Source organism: Stigmatopora argus, chromosome 12, assembly GCF_051989625.1.
Source record: "Stigmatopora argus isolate UIUO_Sarg chromosome 12, RoL_Sarg_1.0, whole genome shotgun sequence".
Taxonomy (NCBI): Eukaryota; Metazoa; Chordata; class Actinopteri; order Syngnathiformes; family Syngnathidae; genus Stigmatopora; species Stigmatopora argus.
In genome coordinates, this window is record NC_135398.1 from 17302830 (window position 1) to 17324420 (window position 21591).

General features: G+C 43.7%; 1 protein-coding gene across 1 annotated transcript in view; it reads left to right on the forward strand.

The window, feature by feature from the left end:
• Positions 1 to 21591, forward strand: part of sugt1 (SGT1 homolog, MIS12 kinetochore complex assembly cochaperone) — a 68083-nt gene that overhangs the window by 12634 nt on the left and 33858 nt on the right. The window contains exons 3-5 of the mRNA XM_077616086.1: positions 1412 to 1502; positions 7991 to 8060; positions 9769 to 9839. Coding sequence (XP_077472212.1) covers positions 1412 to 1502; positions 7991 to 8060; positions 9769 to 9839 — 232 coding nt within the window. The remainder of the gene's footprint in view (positions 1 to 1411; positions 1503 to 7990; positions 8061 to 9768; positions 9840 to 21591) is intronic.

Genomic DNA, 21591 nt, shown 5'->3' on the forward strand with positions numbered 1-21591 from the left:
AATGTTTGGCCTCCGTTATTGCCAACAAAGGGTACATAACAAAGTATTGAGATTAACTTTTGGTATTGACCAAAGACTTATTTTCCACCATGATTTGCAAATAAATTCTTTAAAAAGATTCTTTTTTTTTTCCACATTATGTCTCATGGTTGAGGTTTACCCATGTTGATAATTACAGGCCTCTAATCTTTTCAAGTAGGATAACTTGCACAATTGGTGGTTGACTAAATACTTACCGTATTTTCACGACTATACGGCGCACTTAAAAGTCTTAAATTTTCTCCAAAATAGACGGCTTTATAATCCAGTGCGCTTTAAATATGGACCAATACTACATTTCTTATCACGATAAAATAAAAAAAATCAATCGATAGGGTACACCATCCTCTACAGCTCTCACAATTACGGCAAGCAGCCCCCGACCACTATTTTCCCCGTAGAAAAGTACTGCGCAGTGTCTGCTGGGATATATAGTTCTTTTGTCAATACACCCAGTATGACGGCAAACACACTAATTTGGTGCTCGCCATCTGACGTCTGAGAGGTAGGTGCTCGGCAGAGGTGGTTTATGTGGCTGCTTTCTGACCTTAGTCAGGTCTACAGCCTCGCTTCTGCTTCCTCTCCCGACGCCGGATCCTTTGCCGGAATGTTGTGCGGGCGTTGGAAGCCGCTAGTAATTTATTGCTTGAAACCGATTTTTAATAAGTATGCGATTATATTTGATGTTGATGTCCGGTATTGGATTGGATTGGATTGGATAACTTTATTCATCCCGTATTCGGGAAATTTCGTTGTTCCAGTGGCAAGAGGGTGAGGATGCAGGAATAGGAAAGGCATTTTAGACATAAATAGATAGGTAATAAGTAGGTCAAGAAATAAATACATGAATAAATATATAATTAAATAAGCGTGTTGCTTAGCACATATATACATACATACATACACATAAATGTACATGTCAAAGTCAATGTATTGACTAACAACTTGCGACAAAACACACAATATGCGAAGTGTGCACAGGTAGGGACCGCTTGAAGCTGCTGCATGCTCAGGTGCCACCAACATGGATCATTTTGACTTGCTAATTTCAAAAGGAAAAATTTGACAATTTTAAAGAGCAGTGTTTCCCAGCCACTTTGCTGCCGCGGACCACTGTTGTTAGCCTTAATTAGAAAAACGGTATATTTCGGACTATAATTCGCGTTCTCTGTCTCGCTCTCGCTCTCCCTGTCTCTCTGTCTGGCATCTAAAGTAAATAAAATAATAATAATAAAAAATAAGAATAGAGGCGACAACCGGCTGAATATTTCTTTTTTTTAAAGCAATGATTTTTTTGGTAAGCCCTTTGTTTGAACTAAATTCTTAAGTATCATGAATGCAGCTCTAATTTGACTTTTTTTTTTGTTTGAAGGCACTGAATGACGCCTTGGAAGGAGACTCTGACAATGCTGAGTGGCTCTGTCAGCGTGCATATGCCTACATACTTCTCAAAAACTACAGCTGTAAGTTTACATCTTTAAAACAGAAAATCTATTGAATAGTAAGACTACTGTCATCCTTGAACATTCACGGCATCTGTACATGTACAAAATGTTCATAAAAATGTCAAAATTCACGCTGAAACTTGCAAACGGAAGACATGTCCCTGTCTTCCGCTTGCCATTCAGAAAAATGGCCGAAGAAGAAAAATGGTGGACACCGGGTGGATGTTCCCTGTGTGCCGAAACCCTCTCAAAGAAGCTCCTGCTTCTGCCCCTACGGAGCCTCCTGAAGATTCCATCGATGATCCAATGCCTCTCAAATCTGACAGAGGACTTGGACTAAAGCTCCCAATAACCAGTTTTATGGCGGGGATTTGAATTAAGCGCACAGGAACTATTGTGACTGAGTACAGTATTTCAAGTATTTGTTTTTTTTATTTTTAAATTATATTTAGAAATGAATACATTAGTCTTTTCCTATTCATATAACTGTAACATTTAATAAATACACTTCTTGATAATTGTACTTGTGTACCCTTATTTTTGTAGTGTGATATTCGAGGGATTACTGTTTTATAATGACACTAAATATAATTTAGTATAGTTTTAGCTAGGTCTGGGCAATGTGACAAAAATGATCACGATAAAACACATGCCTGCCCACTAGGCCTTGCGGCCAAAAATATTTAAATCTGCATTCTTGTCTGACCTTTGGTTTATCAATGCACAATTGTTCAAAAATTTCAGGTCTCAATTGTGTCATTTTCTGTGTTTCTGTTAACCCAAAGATAGAGTAAAAGAGCCGAGTTAAGATTTTCACATTTATTTCTCTCTCCACGATGGGAAGGGACACTTTTGAAATTACTTCTCAATAAATAAGCACACTGGCAAAGAAATTCCCATATATTCACACCTATAGGGCGCATTTAAAAAGATGAAATTTTCTCTAAAATGGACAGTGCCCAATCAGTTGGTTTGCAGCTTGCGGTTTGCACTAAAATAAAAAAATTGTATGACCCTGACGTTTGACTGACTGGTTTCATTTCTTGCCAGCACGCTTCTTACTGCGGTCAATCCAGTGGTCATTTATGTTCTCATGGTCAAATAAGCAGATCCTAAAACTAGCCCGCCCGTGTACTCCAAGCATTACGGTAAATCAATTCAAAATATCCCAGAGGGGGTGAGGCGGTTGACTTACATGTGCTTGTAGTTTTTATAACCTGGGTAAATAATGCACGCTTACCCGGTAACAGTTTCAGATTTTGGTAAAAGAAACACTTCGTCATTTACAATCAGTGGCGGGAAGCTACCAACCGTTACATCATAACAGTGACGTGGAGAAACTGTGGCAAACACTTGAGGTTCCGGGGTACATTCTTACTGTGATACAATCCCAGTCTATAACACTTCTGCCCCCTAAAGTTGAAATATATAACAAGGCTCAACTTGCATAAACATGTAGCATTTTAGTCACTGTTTAAAAGTCCTAAATACAACTCTTACTCTTAGCAACAGATTCACACTTAACCAAGGACAAATATCTTGTAGATATGAAACATTTAAACTGACTTGTCATTTTTGTTTGTTTGTTTTTAACTCAAAACAACATTTTTGTTAACACGTGGGCATTTCTTGATTTTAGAAACGCAGTCTATCAGGAGGTGCCTCTTTGACCTTCTCAGTTCTGCAGTAGTGCTCACAGTTTTGGGAGCAGACAGTGCATCGTTGGAAGGTTTTGGGGCTGGTGAAGGTGGACCAGCTTGCACTGGCAGCTCATCAGTGTGCTCCGGTTCAACTGGTACAACCATACAGTCCATAGACCTGTTCTCACTGTTGTCGTGTGAAACAATCTGAAGCTCCTTCCCCTCCATCAGTGCAGACTCGCACGTGGTCAAGGTGCCTTCGAATCAGTTTGCCATCCTGTAGATCCACAATAACAGACACAGGACCAGAGTTACGGTGAATGACACCTGGCAGCCATGGTGAGCCACTGCCTAAGTTTCTCACATAAACGCTGTCTCCTGGTTTAAACAGCTGTTATCTAGCATGCCAGTCTCTCCTAGCTTTTTGATCATCTTGTGAGCCGGAAACTCTGGCTCCCACATCTGGATGAAGCAGATCTAGATGAGATTTGGGTCTCCTTCCCATCAGCATCTTAGCTGGGGATAAACCAGTGGTTGAGTGGGGAGTAAGCCGGTACTGGAACAGGAAACGTGAAAGCTTCACTTTCAGTGAATATCCTGACATTTTTCTCAGACCCACTTTCAGTGTCTCAACTAAACGTTCTGCTAAGCCGTTTGAGGTGGGGTGATAAGGTGCAGTACGAACGTGGCGGATTCCATTTTTCTCCATGAATTCCTTGAAAACATCACTGGTGAAAGTAGGCTCATTATCGACGACAACGGTACTTGGCAGACCGTGTGTAGCAAAAATGCTTCCGAGTGTGTCAGCAGTTTCTGAAGCTGTTATGTTTGACATAATGTGTGCTTTGAGCCACTTAGAATGTGAATCCACTAACACCAGGATCACCCTATCCATAAAAAGACCAGCAAAATCCAGATGGAGTCTGGACCATGGACGACTAGGCCACTCCCATGGGTGGAGTGGAGCTGCTATTGGCATCTTTTGGATCATCTGACATTGTGAACATGCATTTTTACCTTTTCTTCTAAGACCGCATCCAACCCAGGCCACCACACAAAAGACCTGGCGAGGCTTTTCATGCGGGAAACCCCTGGATGGGCTTCATGTAGGACTTCTATGATCTGTGTTCTTCCTGGGGGTGGGACAATGACTCTGGATCCCCACAGGATGCAGCCATCCTGAACACTGAGCTCTTGTTGCCACTTAGCATAAGGTTTAAGCTCTTCCTACTCAACTGCTGTGGGCCAGCCCTGCATCAACCGGTGCTTAACCTGTGACAAAACTGGGTCTCTATCAGTCCACAATTTTATATGTTTGACCGTCACAGGTGAGGTTAACAGTCTGTCTAGCAGAAACACAGTCTCTGGGGGTAGACTACACAGATTTGGAGTGTCAGGAAGGGGCAGATGGCTGAAAGCATCAGCATTTGAATTTTCACTCCCTGACTTGTAGACTAAACGATACCTGAACGCTAACAATGTTAATGCCCAGCGCTGTACACGTGCTGAAGCCATGGCTGAGATACCTTTCGTCTCACCAAATAGACCTAATAGGGGCTTGTGGTCTGTAAAAATAGTAAAAGCACGGCCATACAGGTACTGATGAAAACGTTTTACAGCAAAAACTACAGCTAGCCCTTCCTTCTCGAGCTGTGAATAGCCTTTTTCAGCTGCTGTAAGTGTACGTGACATATATCCAAGAGGCTTTTCCGTTCCATTCTCCATGTGGTGGGAAAGGACAGCTCCCACGCCATATGGTGAAGCATCACAGGATACGATGATGTCCTTGTCTTGGTCAAAATGCACGAGCAGGCGTGATGAGTGGAACGGTTCTTTTACCTGCTGAAATGCTTTCTGTTGTGTTTTTCTCCATTGCCATGGACTGCCCTTGTGCAACAACTGATAAAGGGGTGTAAGCACAGTACACCAATCAGGCAAAAACCTTCCATAGTAGTTCACTAAGCCCAAAAATGACCTAAGCTCTGCAACATTCTTTGCATTTGGAGCTTCTGTTTTCGCTCTTACTTTCTCTTCTAGTGGAGACTGGCCCTGAGCTGAAATCCAATGGCCCAGGTACGTGACACTTGGAGCTTGAAAAACACATTTCTTAAAGTTCGTCGCTGCGTTTCAGGCGAAGCCCAGCTTCTGCCATTCTGTTCAACACTTGATCGAGGTTCTGCAGATGCTCCTCTTCACTTTTGCCTGTCACCAAGATGTCATCTAAGTAGACAGCTACATGTGGAATGTTTTGCAGAAGATTGTCCATTTTACGCTGGAAAATAACTGGACTAGAAGCAACACCAAAAACTAAGCGGTTGTATTTAAACAGTCCATTGTGTGTTGATTGTCACATATTTCTTAGTCTTCATCCAGAATCAGTTGTTGATAAGTATGACTCATGTCTGGCTTTGCAAATGTTTGACCACCTCCTAGCGTAGCAAACAGGTCCTCCACTCGGGGCAGTGGATAGGTGTCGAGCTGAGAGGCTCGATTTATTATCAATTTGTAGTCACCACATATGTGCAGCTTACCATCGCTTTTCAGCACTGGCACAGTGGGGGCTGGCCAGTCAGAGAACTCGATAGGCTAGATGACGGCTAGCTGCTGCAGTCTCTCCAACTCTGCCTTCACTTTGGGTTTCATGGCGAAAGGTACTCAACGTGGTTTGAAAAAGTGTGGCTGTTCGTTGAGATACACAGATTCACTGTTGTCCCTCGCAGGCTGCCTAGCTCATCTTTAAACATGTCTGCATACTTGGTAAGTATATCTCCGATCACAGTAATATACCTGATTTATTTCCAGTTCAGGCTGATTTCGTGTAGGATGCCACGTCCAAGCAAACTAGGTCCCTCTCCTTCCACGACCAGCAATCTCACAGTGGCCTCCTGGCCTTGATATGGCACCTTTACCTCTATAGCTCCTTGAAGTGGAATCCACTCACCAGTATACTGTCTCAGACTAATATTTGTCTCTTTGAGTGCTGGTGTCCGTCCTGAGCGCCACAATCGGTGGTAGGTGGCTTGACTTATTACTGACTGACGCCTAGGCTCCTGTGTCCACCTCCATTTGTAGCTCTTTGTCATTTACCTGTAGTGTTGCATAGATGGGGTCTGCTCGCCTCTCCTTGAGGTTGAACTTGTTATATGCACACCCCTCCTCAGGTGCCTCACTCTGCAGGTGGTGTGTCCCCTTTGGGTTTCATTTTCCACTCCTTTTTATGTTTGTCTTTTGCCCTGCCTCTGCACTTCTTAGCCTTTTTTTGCAGTGATGATAAAACCACAGTCATTGGCAAAATGTGCTCCCCCACACCGGTAACATTCATCTGATTTTCGTGACTTGGTCATCTTTTCCTTGGACAAACAATGCACGGCGGATAGCTGCCCACTGCCGTTAGCTTTCTTGATGTCCTTTGTGTTGCTAGCTGCCGTTTCCATAGCCTGAGCGATATCCAGCGCCTTCCTGAAAGTAAGCGTCGTTTCTCCTAATAAACTGCGCTGCATGGCGTCGTCATTTATGCCACAGACCAACCTGTCATGCAGCAGGTCATCAAGCACACTCCCAAACTCACAATTGTCTTAGCTCAACCACAAACGTAGCCACAGAAACTCCCAGCTTCCGTGAATGAGTGTGGAATTTGAAGCGCTGCACAATCACCGATGGTTTCTGGCAGTGATGATTTTGCACCAATGTTACCAGTTCTTTGAAACTGAGATCCCCGGGCCTCCGAGGTGTTGCTAAATTATGCATCAGCTTGTACACACACTGAGAAGAATCAATCTCTTCTTCAGCTCGTCATCCATTTCATTTCCCAGGAAAACGCGCTCCAGCCTTTCGACATATTCGATCCAGTCGCCGTCTCTATCAGCAAATTCAGTGAGTGAGCCGACTGAAGCCATGTCTAACTACACGGAAACTTTTTCGTCCCTAACTCTATGGTGAAGAAAAACTGTCGGTTTCTCCTCGTCGCCAAAAAGGTGTTATAACCTGAGTGAATAATGCACGCTTTCCCGGTAACCGTTTCAGAACATTTTAGTAAACAAAACACTTAGTCATTTACAATCAGTAGCTGGAAGCTACCAACCGTTACATCATAACAGTGACGTGGAGAAACTGGAAAAGAGTTCAGGTTCCGGGGTACTTTCTTACTGTGACACAATCCCAGTCTACAACAGTAGTGCTTTTAACCCTCAAAAAGACTCAATAGTCAAAGAAACAACACCTTATACAGAGGAAAGGCCTGATGTGCATGACAACTGAATGCATACATGTTTGCTGTGCTATCCGTGTAACTGAAATTTTTCTTTCTCATCTAACTCATTTTTCAAAAGTGATTTATTTATTTAATAGCGCGACAACTCGATTTGAGGGATTACAGTATTTTATTTTAATGGTCTGTTGCAATTTTCTCATGTTTGTAATGTCTAGATCATGAATTTTTCACTGAAGCTTGATTTAAAGACAACTGATACAAATTGAAATCACAATAACCGCCAGGGAACTCGTAATTAGATGTTCAGCCCTAGTGGATACTGCAATACAGCAGATCGCAACATTTGGCATTTTCACTTTAATTCTAAGTAAAATGTGTGTATTTAACTCCTTAACTCTGCCTTTGACGATTGCGTTTCAGTGGTTTTACACCGCGACAGATTTCCAGTCCATATGAATGGGGAGGGATGGAAATGGTTGGTTTGTGTATTGTATATGTTTATTGCTGTCAATTGCAACTGAAGAGTTAAAAGTGCTATTTTGCAGTTGTTGCTGTTTCAACAATTTTTGCCTCATGCATCAGATGACGCAAAAACTTTGGTGCAAAGATATTTTCTATGAAAAGATTATAAAATAATTAGTGTCACTTCTTTTCAGGTGCTCTGAATGATGCCAAGAAAGTACAGCAGATGAATCCAGGCCTTTCTCTTGCCTTCATGCGAACAGGGTATGTACTGTGGGTAGTTTATGACACTGTAAAAGAGCGATTTCAGTATTTATTAGAGTAGCTGAGAAAATGATAATCATAGTAAATACAGGGACTGCTAAATTATTAGGCAAATGACTATTTTGACCACATCATCTTTATGCACATTGTCTTTCTCTAAGCTGTATATGCTTGAAAGCCACTACCAATAAGCATATTAGGTAATGTGCATCTCTGTAATGTGTGGTTCAATGACCTCAACGCCCTATATCGGCTATGCATAATTTTTAGGCAAGTTCCTTTCTTTTGGCATAATGACTCAGAAGAGACTTGACAGGCTCCGAAAAGTAAAACATATTTAGATATCTTGCAGAGGGAGGTAGCACTCTTAAAATAGCTGAGCTTCTGAAGTGTGATCTTTGAACCATCAAGCGTTTCATTCAAAATAGTCAACACGATTTCAAGAAGCGTGGAAAACCAAGGCGCAAAATAACCGCCCTGAACTGAGAGGCAAGCTCAAATACCAGTCCTACTGGCAGTTCTGGAAGACACAAGCAGTGGTACAGGAAGAAGTCTGCATCCTTCAAGAAAAACATGATTTTCATGCAGGACAATGGTCTATCAAAGACATCTAAGTACTCTACATCATGGCTGGCAAAAAAGGGCCTAAAAAAAAAAAACCAATGACGGGGCCTCCTTGTTTACCTGATCTGAACCCCATAGAAGACCTGTGGTCCCTCATCAAATCTGAGATTTATAAGGAGGGAAGACAATATACCTCTGAACAGTGTCTTTCTGCGAGGCTGTGGTTATGCTACACGCAATGTTGATCGTGAACAGATGAAAACACTGACAGAATCCATGGATGGCAGGCTTTTGAGAGATCTTGCCAAGAAAGGTGGCTATATTGGTCACTGATTTGTTTTTGAATGTCAGAAATATATTTGTGAATTTTGAGGCTATATATTGGTTTTCCTGGTAAAACAAATTGGTATATATTTCTTTTTTTCATGTTGCCTAATATTTATGCACAGTGATACTCACTTGCACACACTGATATACTCCTAAAATAGGTAAAATGAAAAAAAGCTCCAGTCCAACTCCCAAAAATACAGTCGTACCTCTACTTACGAAAATAACTGGTTCCAGAACTCTGTTTTTCAATCAATAACAGGGCCTGCTCATTAATTTCATTCGCACCAATAATTTTAAATAAAGATCTCCGTGACGACAAACGGCGGCCAAAAGAGAGTTGTTGTTGTGTGAGGCTCCCAGTGGAAGTAAAGCAAGCCACACTGTGACAATTTCCAAATAAAATAACGGATACAGGAAATGCATTTACGTTTTGGGGCAACTTGGACCTTGTTTTCGTTTTGGGACAGTGGTTTGCATATCGAAGGGTTTTGTAACTAGAAAATTTTGTAACTATAGGTTTTCGTGAGAAGTATCACTGTATTGCACTTAAGTTGCTTATTTTCTTCATTAAGAACATGGTGGCTTTTCAATAATACAATTAATCCTCAAAATGACAACTTTCCTAATAATTTTCCACTCCCTGTAGTGTACTATGTAATATTTGTTTATAAATAAGCATATCTCATCCAAGATTGTCATTCTTCATTTTATACTTCTGTATATGTACTTTAATTTCATTTTTTTAATTTTCTGCATCAATGGGGTTATTTAAATAGGAGAATTTTTACGTATCACCTCCAAATGTTTCTCACAGCATAGCAGAGTACCACCTCAACAACTACGCGGCAGCCCACGCATCATTCACTCAAGGACTCCAACTGGATGGTTGGTAACGTTTTTGTAGTCGTGGATTTGTCTGCCATAGCAGGAAATGTATGATTCTCTTGTAAATTTCATTTTCTACAAAGTAACTTTGTCCAGTTTTTGTTGTTTTAATTAGTTATGATAATAAAATACCTGTCAACAATGGAGACCTGCTCCAGGCTGTAATAACTAACAACTAGTTGAAGGGTTTGAGATGTTACCTGGAGCATACAAAATCTCTGTGGACCAATGTTGATGTACAACTTCGGATTTATCCACTTGCCTTTGTCCATTGGTCAGGGAAATCAAATACTATTCTCCTGTGCTGGGATGCTCCGTCTGGCCACAGCCTGCCCACAGAGATGAAGAGTGGCCAAAATATACCACCGTCTGGTTGAGGGTAGCCAGCCCAACAGTAGACAGTAGTAAAATAGGAGGATATTCGAGCTTAGGCTTCACGTTTGCATTTTTCATGATGGTATTTGTCATGCCTGAAAGGTAGGGCACTTAAAACATGATCTAAGACAGGGGTCCCCAAACTTTTTCCTGTGAGGGCCACATAACCTTTCCCTTCTCTGATGGGGGGCCGGTGTCAGTTTGTAACAGAAAAAGTGTGACAATCGTAGGGGAGCTTAATTTTTTTATCGTTTTCCAGAAAGCCACACATAACCAAATAACCCTTTCCAGGTTCTTTACAGAAAAAAAGTCAGGAAACAAATAATAACAGTATTAATGAAATAAATAATATCTAAATAACCCTCTCTGAGTTCTTCACTGAAAAAACAGGAAATAAATAACACTATGAAATAAATAATAACTAAATAACTCTCTCTGGGTTCTTCATAGAAAAAAAAGCCATGGAACATTAACTTTCTGTTGTGCCATGCACAATCTTAACAGATAAAAGTTCAGCTCAGTTGTCAGAGCAGAATCTCTCTCACGTCAACACTTTGCAGCACAGTGCTTGCTGGTGAATTAGGCAGTGGACTCGTAGAGTGGCGGTGAGACCCCTTTTTTCCAACTCCCGGTTCATGCGTCCCATTAGACCGCGAGTTTCGCCCACCATGCTAGGAGCCCCTTCAGTCGTGATGCTAGCTAGATTTGACCAGTCCAGGTCCAACTTCTCCATGGTTTGGCACACTTTGTCAAAAATATCCTCTCCCGTTGTAGTCCCTTTGAGACTTTGGAGGGCTGCCAGATCCTCGCATATCTCAGTTTGCGCTAACTCCACGAATAAAAATGAGCAGTTGCGCTGTGTCTTGCACGTCCATGCTTTCATCCAGTGCTAATGAAAAAAAGTCAAATTCTTTCGTCTTCTGCTGCAGCTGGGCATATACATTACTCCCGATTTCTTCAACGCGTCTGGTCATTGTACTCGCCGACAGACTTAGGGCATTAAATGCATCTTTCTTCTCGGGACACACCTCCTCCGCGACAGCATCCATACATTTCTTAACAAACTCTCCTTCAGTGAAAGGCTTACCGCTGCTTGCTATCAGTTTAGCAACCCGAAAGCTGGCCCGAACGGATGCCTGGTTCAGCTGAGCTTGGCGTACAAATGTATTCTGCTGAGATAGTAGTCCACTTTTTCGCTTTGAGAGTTTGTCTGCTCGTATTTGACCTTGCAAGCTATCATACTTGTCTTTGTGACGGGATTCATAGTGTCTGCAAAGATTGTATTCTTTGACAGATGAGAAAAACAGCCTTTTCTTTGCATTGAACAAAAAAATAATCGTTTGTCCACTCCAGGTTAAATACCCTGCATTCTGAATCAATTTTTCTCTTACCTAACTTTTTCGCCGTTATTCCGTTCTCAAACAGGTTGCACAGTTTTTATATGCTTGAATAGTCTGCGATGGTTCCAGGGCTCCGCCCTCACCTGCGATTGTCCAGATGTCTCGGTGACACTGTGCTCGCGACGTGAATGCAATGGTGGACGTGCCCGCGTGCATCAAAGGGAAACACTCTCCCCGCGCGTATCACCAAAGAAGCAATGCGAAGCCCCGCTTCACTGGGATGATTTGTGGGCTCAGCAGGGGTGCAATGAACCAAACACAAGATTAAAACGTCCCAGTCTTCAAGGCCAAATAGGAAAAAAATCTGATAGCGTCTCTGGTATTGTTCAGAGGGCCGGTCCAAATGTGCCGGCGGGCCGGATACGGCCCGCCGGCTGTAGTTTGTGACCTCTGATCTAAGAGCTCCATGTGGAACTGAAGTCCTAGAGGAGCTTACGCATAGAGCTCTTCGCTCATGCTAATAAAAAAAATCCTAGGCCTAACTTTCAGTTGCACAATACACTTCTGCCTGCAAGGTACTGTGATCCTTCTTCACTTTGCGGCTTCACTACATCACAGATTTTTTTCACGTATATAAAAAAAAAAGTCAATAAAAATGTCAAAATCCTCGCTGAAACTCCCATTCGGAAGACAGATGAAAAATGGGGGTTCAAAATGGTGTCATATCTCAGCGCCGAAGAAGGAATCTACAGTAGAGGGAGAATGGGCGCTCCAAATATCATAATAGTGACTAGATGCATTTTACTTGCGATTTCCTCTTTTGTTGCAAGTGAATTTTGCCTATCTTTCTTGAGTCGCCGTTGAAAATGCCTCCCAAATATTGACGTTCCTTGATATGCTAAAGGAGTAGCACGCCATTGCGGCATAAAAGGTTTCAGCTGGTAGGAACTTTTTTAATGTTAATGGGTTCCGCCATACGGTTAAAAGTGACACGGGAAATGAACGCTCTTCCCTTCTGGAGATGCAGGCGTGTTGTGGCGATCTGTTTGCTGCAAATAAATAAAAATAAATTCTCCTGTGGTAATGAGGTCTGAGGTGTAGCGGCTTGTTCCTCCCCCCAGATTTCTGTGCTGCACATTGCAGCGACCGTTATTCTCCTCGAAGCGCCGCCGCTTTCCTTGGCCACTGCTGCGCATGTGCTCTTGTTCACCGCCTGAAGCTCGCATCTTCCGAGTTGCAAACCTGCAAATTCTCATGTGGATGAACCAGCCTAATGATTGGTTCACGTCGTAGATACGGCCGTGAAGTTGGTATGTCAAGAGGATGTCAACACACTGCATGGGGCCACTCAGAAGGAGACTGCTGATGTCGCTGCCATTGAATTTGGGAATCGTTTTGGCAGTGTCAAGACAAGAACAACAGAAATATTTGTAAAAGAAAAATACCTCTCGAATATGATGAAAAGGACTTGAACTAAAGCTCCAAAAACATGTTTAATCCAGCGGAGAACGACTTAAACCGTGAGTCCAGTACTTTACCTCCTACTTCCTGGTGTCCACATGTGTGGACATAACATTTTTGTTTGTCACAAGACTACAATGTTAAATTTTGGACTACAACTGGACGCACTTATGATGTGGACATTTTTTCTCAGAAACTACATCATGTAAAAAGACAATTCTTTGTTTTTACACTCATCAGGTCCCTCAACTCATTTTATCACATCTTCCGCTTTATCCGAAGTTGGGTCCCTGGGGCAGAAGCTTCAGCGGGGAAGCCCAGAATTCCCTCTCCCAAGCCCCTTCATCTAGCTCTTCCGTGAGGACCCCAAAGCGTTCCTGGACTAGCCGGGAGACATTGTCTCCCCATCGTGTCCGACGTCGGCCCCGTGGCCTCATCTGGCTCCTCTCAATCCGGAGAAGCAGCGGCTCTACTCCGAGTACCTCCTGGATCACCGAGCTTCTCACCTTACTGTATTTACTCACATATAAGCTGCTTTTGATGAACAAAAAATCATGACTGAATCAATGATATATGCGCATAAAAACACGACATGCAAAAAAACTGCAAGTTGACGGCGCCGTGACACGATGACGTCACGTCAAAATGGCGCCGTTGCGTCATGAAACTAATTTCAGCCGCTTGTATCCGAGATCTCGTTCTTTCGGTCATAGATAAGGGTGAGAACGTAGATCGACCGGTAAATAGAGAGCCTCGCCTTTTGGCTCAGCTTCTTCACCACGACGGACCGGTGCAGAGTCCGCATCACTGCAGACGCTGCACCGATCCGCCTGTCGATATCCCGCTCCATTCTTCCATCACTCGTGAACCTGACCCCAACATACCTTAACTCTTCCACCTGGGGGAGGGCCTGTACCCTGAGGGCTTGCTACATTTTCCCGACTGAGGACCATCGTCTCAGATTTGGAGGTGCTGATTCTCATCCCGACCGCTTCACACTCTTGCGAATCGTTCCAGCGAGATTTGAAGATCACGGCCTGATGAAGCAACCAGAACCACATTATCTGCAAAAAGCAGGGATGCAGTACTGAGGCCACCAAACTGGACCCCTTCAATGCCACGGCTGCGCCTAAATATTCTGTCCATAAAAGTTATGAAAAGAATCGGTGACATGGGGCAACCCTGGCGGAGTCCAACCCCCACTGGAAACGGGTCCGACTAACTGCCGGCTACGCGGACCAGACTCTGACACCGGTCATAAAGGGACTGGACCCCATACTCCCGGAGTATACCCCACCAGACTCCCTGGAGGACATGGTCGAACGCCTTCTCCAGGTCCACAAAGCACATAGACTGGCTGGGCGAACTCCTATGCCCCCCCCCCCAGAACCCTGGTGAGGGTGTAGAGCTGATCCACTTTTCCACGGACAGGACGAAAACCACACTGCTCCTCCTGAATCCGAGATCCGACCTCCCGGCAGACCCTCCTCTCCAGCACCCCAGAATAAACCTTCCCGGGAAGGCTGAGGAGTGTGATTCCCATATAATTGGAACACACTCTCCGGTCGGTCCCCCTTTTTATAATTGGGAAGCACCATCTAAGTCTGCCAATCCATAGGCACTGTCTCCAATGTCTACGCGATGTTGCAGAGGCGTGTCAACCAAGAAAGCCCCACAACATCCAGAGCCATTAGAAACTCCAGGCGGATCTCATCCACCCCCGGGGCCTTGCCACTGAGAAGCTTTTTAACCACCTCGGTCGGTGACTTCAACCCGAGAGATAAGATAGTCCGCCTCAGAGTCCCCTGGCTCTGCTTCCGCATGGTAAGGCGTGTCAGTGGAATTAAGGAGGTCTTCAAAGTATTCGACAAGCGCAGAAATCCAAACATAGGAATTCAAAAAGGGTGGACACTCTGAACTGCTGTTTGGTGCATACTTACAAACAACAGTTAGGTCCCGTCCACCCACCCAAAGACGGAGGGATGTTACCCTCTTGTCCCTCAGGATAAACCCTAACATACAGGCAGCGAGCCGGGGAGCAACAAGTATGCCCACACCCGCTCGACGCCTCTCACCGTGAGCAACTCCAGAGTGGAAGTGTCCAACCCCCTTCGAGAGGAGTGGTACCAGAACCCAAGCTGTGTGTAGAGGTGAGCTCTACCACATCAATCCGTAATTTCCCGACCTCACGCACTAGCTCAGGCACTTTCCCAACCAGAGAGGTGACATTCCACGCCCCCAGAGCCAGTTTCTGGAGCCGGGGATCGGACCCCCAAGGAGCCCTCCTTGGGCTGCCGCCCAGCGTTCGACGCACCCGACCACTTTGGCCCCTCTCATAATTGGTGAGCCGTCGCCTCTTGGGGCTGTGCCCGGCCGGGCCCCATGGGTGTAGGCCCGACCACCAGGCGCTCGCCCCCTAACCCCTAACCATCCAGAGTGGGGCCCCGCTTACCCGCGTCCGGGCGAGGGAAATCGTACATCTTAGTTCTTTTTGGTCATAAGAGGTCTTCTGAGCCATTCTTCATATGATTCCTCACCTCAGACCAGTTTGGCATGGGTGACCCTACCAGAGCTGCAAGGCCCCCGACAACATAGCTCCAAGAATTACTGATACACACAAACCCCACCACCACTATAAGGTGATAGCTTGTCGGGGGGCTCATCAGGTCCCAATTAGCCTAAGAGAAAATAAAAATTCATGCCTTGCGAGAGTTTGTTTTTTGTAGGTTAAAGTATTTACAATTTTTTAATTATATTTAGATATTAATACATTATAGTCTATTCATATTGAATTCAATTGTATTGAATGCTCTTATTGTCATTAGACAGGTATGAGATCTAAATCAATCACGTAGTGCACAAATAAAAACAACAAACAGACAAATAAATAATCATTAAATAAGAAATATTTAAATAAGTAGTCCAAGCGAAATCAGCAAAGAGAACGTACCAGTTGCTCAGTCTTTGAATGCAGACACCAATAATCAATATATAGTGATGATGAATAAATAGTCACTTAACAGTAATAGATAAATATGTGAGGAGCTGCCAACCTCCGTCGACCCCATTTCAAGAGTACCCTTGTCCCATTTGGGGAGTTTATCCGGAGTGAATGTGATTCATGCTTAATCGATAAGCGCTGAAGTCGCACGAGGCTAATCATTCGTCAGAACTTGTATCTCGGATGATTCACAATGCACTTGTGTTACCGTCATCATAGGCGCCGTTCAAAGCGGCTGCTAGTTGCAGTAGCTCCCTAAACCCTCACTCGTATTCTGTGTTTTTACAGCTTTTTTTATCCTTTATTTTTACGTTTTATTGTCTCAAGACTTTACTTGTTACTTTACTTTATATATTCCATTCTTTAATGTTTTAAAAGTTTACTTTCAAGACTCTACTCCAAGACTCGAGTTGTGCCAGAGGCAGTCTTTGATCTATTAGTTTAGTTTATCTTTGAAAATTTTGGACATTACATTTTTGACCCACTCAGCCATGCCTCTGCTGTTTTACACAAAGGATCAGCTGTTAGTGATACGCAACACCTGGATTCCCCTGGACCTGGACCTTCCCGCGGAGTTGAAGAGAAGAGGATGCAGAGCCGGACGAAAATGTCAGGAGAGAAGCTGTTAGCATCAGGCCGTTTTACATCCCCCGGGAGTTCTCGCACGTTATCGTAATAACTGCATATATACCTCCTTCGGCCGATGCGGCAGTCGCTCGCGAGCTGCTTCACGCTACTGTGTCCCGGCTGCAGACCTCAACCCCCCCCGTCTCTCCTTATCTCTGGTGATTTTAACCATGCTCCCTTGGCTTCTACTGTCCCCACCTTCACTCAGTATGTGAAATGCCACACCAGGGAACAAAAAACTCTGGACCTGCTGTATGCCAACACAAAGGAGGCATACAGCTCAGTCCCCCTGACCCCACTGGGCCGCTCAGACCATAACCTCGTCCATCTGATCCCCTCCTACCACGAGGATCATACAAAGATGGACCAAGGAGACCAGCACGGTACTCAGGGACTGTTTTGAGACCAATGACTGGGAGGTGCTGTGCAATTCACATTGGAAAGACATTGACAGCTTGACCCACTGCATCAAAGATTATATTAACTTCTGTGTTGAGAACATTGTACCCTCCAAGAAGGTCCGTTGTTTCTCCAGCAATAAGCCACTGCATTACTGTCGATCAGGTGATAAAACAGCTAAAGAAGATCGAGGCATGGAAGGCTACCGGTCCAGACGGCCTCAGCTCCAGACTACTGAGAGACTGTGTGGATCAGCGTGGCAAAGTGATTCTGCACATTTTCAACCTCAGCCTCAGACTGCAGAAGGTCCCCACCTTGTGGAAAACTTCCTATGTGGTCCCAGTTCCAAAGACTGCAAACCACTTCAGGCCGGTAGCATTAACCTCTCACCTGATCAAGACATTGGAGAGAATCATCCTCAATCACCTCAGCCCCCTGATGAATGCAGAGCTGGACCTTCTGCAGTTTGCCTATCGTCCAGGCATTGGTGTGGAAGATGCTACCACCTACCTGATGCACAGGTCTCTTCCACATCTGGAGAACACAAGAAGCATGGTGAGAATGATGTTTTTTGACCTCTCCAGTGCGTTCAGCACCATTAGCCGGTCCTACTGAGAGGGAAACTGGAAGAGGCTGGAGTAACGGACCACCTAGCCGCATGGATCATCGACTACCTCACTGACAGACCACAATATGTGAGACTCTAGGACTGTACGTCTGATGTGGTAGCTTGCAGCACGGGGGCCCCACAAGGCACAGTGCTCTCCCCACTCTTCTCCCTCTACACATCAGACTTCAAACGTAATACAGACACCTGCCACCTCCAGAAGTTCTCTGACGACACCGCTATTGTTGGACGAATGATGGACGGGACCGACCTGGAGTACAGGGGAGTCATCACAGCCTTTGTTGACTGGTGTAAGCAAAACCACCTCTACATCAACCAGTAAGACAAAGGAAATTGTCATCGATTTTCGGAGGCATCCTCAACAGAACACTCAGGTGAACATCCAGGGTACAGACATTGAAATTGTGGAGAATTTTAAGTACCTGGGTGTTCACCTCAACAACAAACTAGACTGGTCCACAAACATAGATGCCCTGTATAAAAGGGGCCAGAGCCGCCTCTACCTACTAAGGAGACTACGGTCCTTTGGAGTGTGCAAGACACTGCGGAGGACTTTTTACGACACTGTGGTGGCATCTACAGTGTTTTATGCAGTGGTCTGTTGGGGATGCGGGAGCACGGAGAGGGACAGGAACATGCTGGATAAGCTGGTCAGGAGGGCCAGCTCTGTCCTGGGCTGTCTTTTGACTCTGTGGAGGAAGTGGGAGAGGGGAGGATTCTGACCAGGATGATGTCCATCATGGACAGCACCTCCCACCCCCTGCATGAGTCTGTGGAGTCCCTCCGAAGCTCTTTCAGCAATACACTGCTGCACCCTCATTGCAGGAAGGAGCACTTCCGCAGATCCTTCCTCCCATCAGCTGTCAGGCTCTTTAACAAAACAAATGGCTGAGTGTTACGACCTACCTTATGCATGCATGTACATCTGTGTATGTATGTATATATGAGCTTATATGTGTATGTATTTGTGTATGCACACGTGTGTGTGTATATATATATATATTTACATATATATGTATGTGTATATATGTGTGTATATATATGTATTAATGTGTGTGTATATATATATGTATGTATATATATGTATATATATATATATATGTATATATGTGTATATATGTATATATGTATATATACATATATATGTATATATGTGTGTGTATATATGTGTATATATATACGTATATATACATATATGTATATATATGTGTGTGTGTATATATATATACACATATATATATATATATATATATATATATATATATATATATATATATATATATATATACATATATATACATATATATACATATATATACATATATATATATATATATATATACATACATATATATATATATATATATATATATATATACATATATACATAGATATATACATATATATACATATATACATATATATATACATACATTATACATATATACATATATACATATACATATATACATTATACATATATACATATATACATATACATACATATATATATATATATATATATACATACATACATATACATACATACATACAGTGGTACCTCGAGATACGAGCTTAATCCGTTCTGGGACTGAGCTCGTATGACAAGATTCTCGTAACTCGAGCGGAAGTTTCCAATTGAAATGAATGGGAAACAAATTAATTCATTCCAATTCTCTGAAAAAAACACCAAAAACAGGATATTGGATTGAAAAAAATGTTTATTTCTTATAATTCGCCATATATTGACAAAGTAATAAATAACGAGTGGTTTAATAGAAATAAAGTTTTTAATCTAACTAAAATTGGGCGGATTTCGCCGAGGGGAGAGGGGCACAAAAGGGGCGGGGGGCTTCGTTTTTTTTTTCTTCCACACAACGCACTAGTAAACGGAACAAACACTCCACCCTCACGTTCGCTATCGATGGGCTGTTTGCTGTCGTACTATTCCCTTCAAAATATTCCGAAAATGATGCCCACAAATGTCCTCACAATCGGAAAACGCACGACCACTTGCCAATGAGCAGCAGTCTTTTATCAGCGATCGCGCCGCTGCTCATGGGAGCTTCGGGGTCGCTGGCTAGCGGCTCCTTTTAGCTTGTAGCATCTGTGTTCGCATCCCCTCGAACAGCGCCTATGATAGAGTGCCGTTGCCTGTCGGCGTTGTGCGCACGAGTATACTTCATTACCCAGAAAGCCCTCTTTTCCCCGCGCAAGCGCGTTGTGCGTTTCCTGGTCTGAATAACTCATCCGGTGCTCGTAAATATTGTTATACACGAAAGATATGCAAAAAAAAAATGCCATGGCCACCTGGCTTGGTCGCATCACGAAATTTTGAACGCATCACGGGCGAATTATTCGATCGAAATTTCCCCCGTAAGACGAGAATTTTGTATGATGAGCGGTTGTATGACGAGGTACCACTGTATGTATATATATATATATTTCAGCAACACGCTTATTTATTCATGTATTTATTCATTAACTTATTACCTATCTATTTATGTCTAAAATACATTTCCTATTTCTGCATCCTCACCCTCTTGCTACTTTGACAACGAAATTTCCCGAATACGGGATGAATAAAGTTGTCCAATCCAATTCTTCCAGTTTACAGTGCAGTTGAATCAAGAGGGCGGAAGCCGCAGCGATGGTGTGCATTCCAAGGCATTTAAATTGGAAAATTGGTACTTTTCCGAAATGGTTGCTTAAATTTTTTTTAAGTGATAGCTCTTGGGAAGAAACTGTCCTTGAGTCTATTTGTCTTTGCTGCTATGGCTCTGTAGCGTCTTTCATAGGGCAGCAGGTTGAAGTGGTGGAAGCTGGGATGCGTATTGTCCTTTTTAATGCTCTCTGCCCTTCTAAGGCACTGGGATTCATAGACGCTGGACAGAGTAGGTAGGGGGCAGTTGTGCCTTTCCTTTCTACTCTTAAAAAATGTAGCCTCTATTGCTCCTTCTCTACGAATGCTGTGGTGTTGTCTGCCCAAGTGAGATCAGCAGAGATGTGGACTCCCAGGAATTTGGAAGTCTCTCATTGCTCCACACGTTCGGCGTTAATATACAGGGGCGACGGAGCAGTCTTGTTCCGTCGGAATTCCAGGATGAGTTCTCTGGTTTTGGAGACGTTCAGTGCCAAGTTGTTGAGACCGCACCACTCGCTGAGTCTAAGGACTTCATCTATGTAGCCCGTCTTATTCTCCCCTGTGATCTTCCCAACCACCGTTGTTCTCCTCTGCAAATTTTACAATGATGTTCTCAGGGTGCGTGGATCGGCAGTCGTGTATGTAGAGCGACTAGAGTAGAGGACTCAGCACACAGCCTTAGGGCGAGCTGGTGCTGATCGTTTGGGCGGATGAGAGGTGGCGACCCAACTTCACGTGCTGGGGTCCATTGATCCAGGAGCATGTGGAGAGGGGAAGGTTGGCCAACTTGGCGATAAGAATACCCGGTCTTATAATGTTAAAGGCTGAGCTGTAGTCGATGAATAGTTCGTGGATGAGGGGAAGACAGGCTTTGATATGTTTCAGTACCATTTTTTCAAATCACTTCGTGATGATTGGTGTCAGAGCTACTGGGCGGAAGTGGCCCAGATTGCTCGCGGGTGACTTCTTTGGTACCTGGATGATGATGGCCCTTTTCAGACAGGCTGGGACAGAGGCTTGTTCTAGTCAAAGGTTGAAAATATCTTTGAAGACTGGTGCTAGTTGATTAGCACAGGTCTTAAGTACTTTGCCTGGTATTCCATCCAGTCCTGTGGCCTTTCTGGGGTTGACTGCACTTAGCACACGTCTCACATCCACTACCTCCACAATAAGTGACTTCTGTATCATCTGAGCTTTGCCACCCCTTCATAAGAAAACTTGTAGCCCCTCATAACATTGATGTTAAATTCTAATACACTGATCCCTGACTACTTCAT